The sequence below is a fragment of the Myotis davidii genome, unplaced genomic scaffold (genome assembly GCF_000327345.1).
Source record: "Myotis davidii unplaced genomic scaffold, ASM32734v1 scaffold79, whole genome shotgun sequence".
NCBI classification, from domain to species: domain Eukaryota; kingdom Metazoa; phylum Chordata; class Mammalia; order Chiroptera; family Vespertilionidae; genus Myotis; species Myotis davidii.
Genome location: NW_006294339.1, coordinates 2,786,084 through 2,789,849, shown reverse-complemented (window position 1 = coordinate 2,789,849; position 3,766 = coordinate 2,786,084). Strand labels below are relative to the sequence as shown.

The following is a 3,766-nucleotide window of genomic DNA, read 5'->3' as shown; positions in this document are numbered from 1 at the left end:
TCCTCCAAAAGCATGAAATCTAGTGAGAAAGAGCACTAGCCTGGAGACATAAGAGACCTGCTAACCTTACCACTCTGGCTTCCTGACCTGGGCTCAGTTTTCTGTGAGGTGAGGAAGAACCCGGATTGAGTGGGGCAGTGCAAAGTGCTTGGCGTGGACTCTGGCTCAGTTGGTGGCATATGTTCTATATGGTTAGTCTCCCTTTAGAGCAGTGGTTCTCAACCTTCCTAATGCCGCGACCCTTTAATACAGTTCCTCATGTTGTCGTGACCCCCAACCATAAAATTATTTTCGTTGCTACTTCATAACTGTAATTATGCTACTGTTGTGAATCGTCATGTAAATATCTGATATGCAGGATGTATTTTCATTGTTACAAATTGAACATAATTAAAGCATAGTGATTAATCATAAAAACATTATGTAATTATGTATGTGTTTTCTGATGGTCTTAGGCGACCCCTGAGAAAGGGTCGTTTGACCCCCAAAGGGGTTGCGACCCACAGGTTGAGAATCGCTGCTTTAGTGGCTGACTCTCCCACAAGGCCAGTTGCTCCTCCAGAGCACAGACGAGGCTCACTCACCTCTGCATCCCAGCACCTCATTCAGCGCCCCTGTTTAGACCAGAGGGCTCGGATGGCAGCATCTGTCTGGCCTCGGGTCCGCCAGGATAGATAGCCTCTCCCTGGGGAAAGTGGGGAAGATGCTTGCATGTCTCTTGAGTCCCGCTTTCTAGGAATGAATGAGAGGAAATCAAAGGTGGGGGCTCTCAGAGGTCATTGCATTTTAGAGGAATGATATTTAAGCAAATAATGTTCTGTGACATGAGATTTATCCTGAGTTCTATTCTCAGGCAAGAGGGAGAGAACGTCCTCTTTTACTTCAATTTGCCTGTGGAATTTTAAAATACTTTAAGAATTCAACAAGATTTTCTATGTAAAGTGCTTAATCCAGCACTCAGAGCACAGGAAAAGGGCAGGAAACCTTGATGCCAGCTTTGATGGTTCTGTTCTGTTTGCCTGCCTCCCTCTCCAGGCACCAGACTCCAGGGTGGTTCATCCCTGTCCTCGGTGCTCACACAGCGCACGCACACACGCAAGGCATCTGCAAGCCTCAGGAGGATGGGAGGAGTCGAGGTGACCAGAGTGTAACAATATGTTTTCCCTCTCCGGACCTTCCAGGGAACGGGGCCTGGGCCAGTGACTCTCACAGAGCACCTGTTGTCTCCCCTCACCTGCCCCCCGCCCCCCAGGCTGCCTGAGCCTCTGAGGATGGATGAGAAGGAGGAGGACGATGATGAGGAAGCCTGGCTGCAGCTTCGGCCTGTGGAGCCCTTGCCCTCCCAGTGCTGCGGCAGTGGCTGCTCACCCTGTGTGTTCGACCTCTATGACCGAGACCTGGCGAGGTGGGAGGCAGCCCGAGCCAGCAAGGACAGAAGCCTGCTAAGAGGGAAGGAATCACTGGTAAGGGACTCCTCAGACCAGAGGGCTCGGGTGGCAGCATCTGTCTGGCTTCCGGTCCGCCAAGATAGATAGCCTCTCCCTGGGGAAAGTGGGGAAGATGCGTGCATGTCTCTTGAGTCCTGCTTTCTAGCCGCTGGATATTTTCCTGTTGCAGAACTTCCCCTCCAAACTGAGCCCAGAGACGTTCCTGGCCTTCCGCATCAGTGCCATGGACAAGCTCACTCAGGACACCTACTGTGTGCGGTTTGCACTCCCCGGGAGCGGCCAGCTCGGCTTGCGGCCCGGCCAGCACCTCATCCTACGGTACACTCAGGTAGTGGGAGGATCAAAGCTTTGCAGCTCTGCTTTGCCATTTGCTAGCTGTGTGGCCTAGGGCGACGGCTTAACCCCCCACTAATCATCTTCAAAGCAGACATAGTAATACATGATTCAGAGGGTTCTTGGGATTGAACAAGAATGCATTTTCATAGTAAATAAAATAGCAAACACTGATAGCACATACTATCCAAGGGACAATTCTGTGTGCTTATGAGCTCATTTAATTCTCACAAAATCCCAAGTAGTAGGTACCATTAGCATACCCGAGAAGAAACTGAAGTCACAGAGGCTTAGTAGCTTGCCCAAAGTCACACAGCTAGGAAATGTTGGAGCCAGGATTGGAAGGCAGGCAGTGTGGCTCTAGCGCCTGTGGTATTAACCTGTATGATTTGCGCCAGTCGATAGAAAGGACACTGTCTTTGAGAACAAGGGACTTGCCCAGTATCCCATAGCCAATAAGTTGTGGAGCCAGCATTCAAACTCAGACAGCCCAGCTCCTGAGTTACACTCTTAACCGCTCTCAAGTTTCTTCTTCCTCCCAACCTACCTGTGTACTCTCCTCCCGCCTTTGTTTCTACCTTCACCTGTCCAGGCACAAAGACCCTTTGGGAACTCCACATGGAGGCCTCTGCCGGGTAGTTAACTTTGTGGATATGAGGCTCAGCAGAGAGATCTGAGCTGCAGACATGGGCATGGGAGTCATTGGCATCTACCTGGACAGCATTTGGGAGCACGTGGCATGGAAAGAGGGAAGGGCGGGGAACGAAACCCTTGCTACTCTAGCATTTACGGTATTGGCAAGAGGAGGAAGAGCCAGCAAAGGAGACAGAAGGTGAAGCCAGAGGATGACGAGAACCAAGAGAGAGCATATGACTGGTCACCCTCTGGCCACTTGCCTTGCACTGACCCCCGGTGTTTGTGCCCAGCTCGTTCTGGCCTGTGACGTGGCTGGCAGTCCTTAAAGCTCACCATTCCCATGGATGGGAGGGGCCAGAGGGCAGGTCACAGCTCCATGCAACCGACCATAAGTCAGGAACTCCCTCCCTCTCCTCCACCCTCTCCGCCACTCCAGTGACCTTCCTAACACATGCAGCTGACCATGTCACTCCCTGTTCCAACACCTGTGCTCATGACGCCTACATAATGGCATCCTAACCCAGACTCCCAGCTTCCTTTCCCATCAAGTTCTTCTCTCTCCCCGCTACTGCATATGTGTCCCTTGTTCCAGCCTCATGATCCACTCACCAGTTCCTGCCCTACGTCATCCTACCTCTAAGCTTTTGCCCAGTATTGCCCTGCCTGGAATTACTTCCCATTCTCACCTGTCAGTGGCCTGCTCATCCTTTAACCCCAGCTCCAGGAGGCCCCCTGAGGTTCCCGGTGCTCCCAGAGAGTGGTTGCTCCCTCTGTAGCATGTCAGTTTTGCCTGTTGTAGCAAATGTCACCGAGCTCTTTGCTCCAAGTCCAGCTCCTGAGTCACACTCTTAACCACTCCTCTGATTTCTGAGAGAAGAAGGGAGAGAGGAAGAGAAACCTGAGAGAGAATCATTGATTAGCTGCCTCCTGCAGGCCCCCTACTGGTGACCGAGCCAGCAACCTAGGATATGCCTGACCAGGAATTGAACCCTAACCTCCTGGGTCAGCACTCACTTGCTCACTGAGCTACACCGACTGGGCAGGACATGAGCCTTTTACAAAAACCTTTGTGTACATTGCAGGGCTGGAGAAGGGGAGCTCTGAGGAGTGGTGGTGAGGAACGTGGCTTGGCAGTCAGAGCTGTGGGTGACCTTGGGCAAGTGGCTTTCCTTCTCTGAGCCTTGGGTTTTTCACGTGGGTTATTATTTGAATTAAAGAAGATAATGCATATAATGTGCTTGGTGTGTAGTAGGCAGGTAAGACAACGGGGTGATATTTTCGTGACAATCATTCTGCACCCTTGTTGGCAACATTGTGCGGAGGATTCATACCCGGGGTCGGGCTTTGGA

At 51.5% G+C, this 3,766-nt stretch overlaps 1 protein-coding gene across 3 annotated transcripts in view; it reads left to right on the top strand.

Moving 5' to 3' along the window:
- Nucleotides 1–3,766, top strand: part of LOC102771355 (NADH-cytochrome b5 reductase-like) — a 25,308-nt gene that overhangs the window by 3,667 nt on the left and 17,875 nt on the right. For all 3 annotated transcript variants that reach the window (XM_006768353.2, XM_006768352.2, XM_015566963.1), the window contains exons 2-3: nucleotides 1,253–1,463; nucleotides 1,618–1,766. In XM_006768353.2, the coding sequence (XP_006768416.1) occupies nucleotides 1,272–1,463; nucleotides 1,618–1,766 (341 nt within the window). In that variant the 5' untranslated portion in view covers nucleotides 1,253–1,271. The remainder of the gene's footprint in view (nucleotides 1–1,252; nucleotides 1,464–1,617; nucleotides 1,767–3,766) is intronic.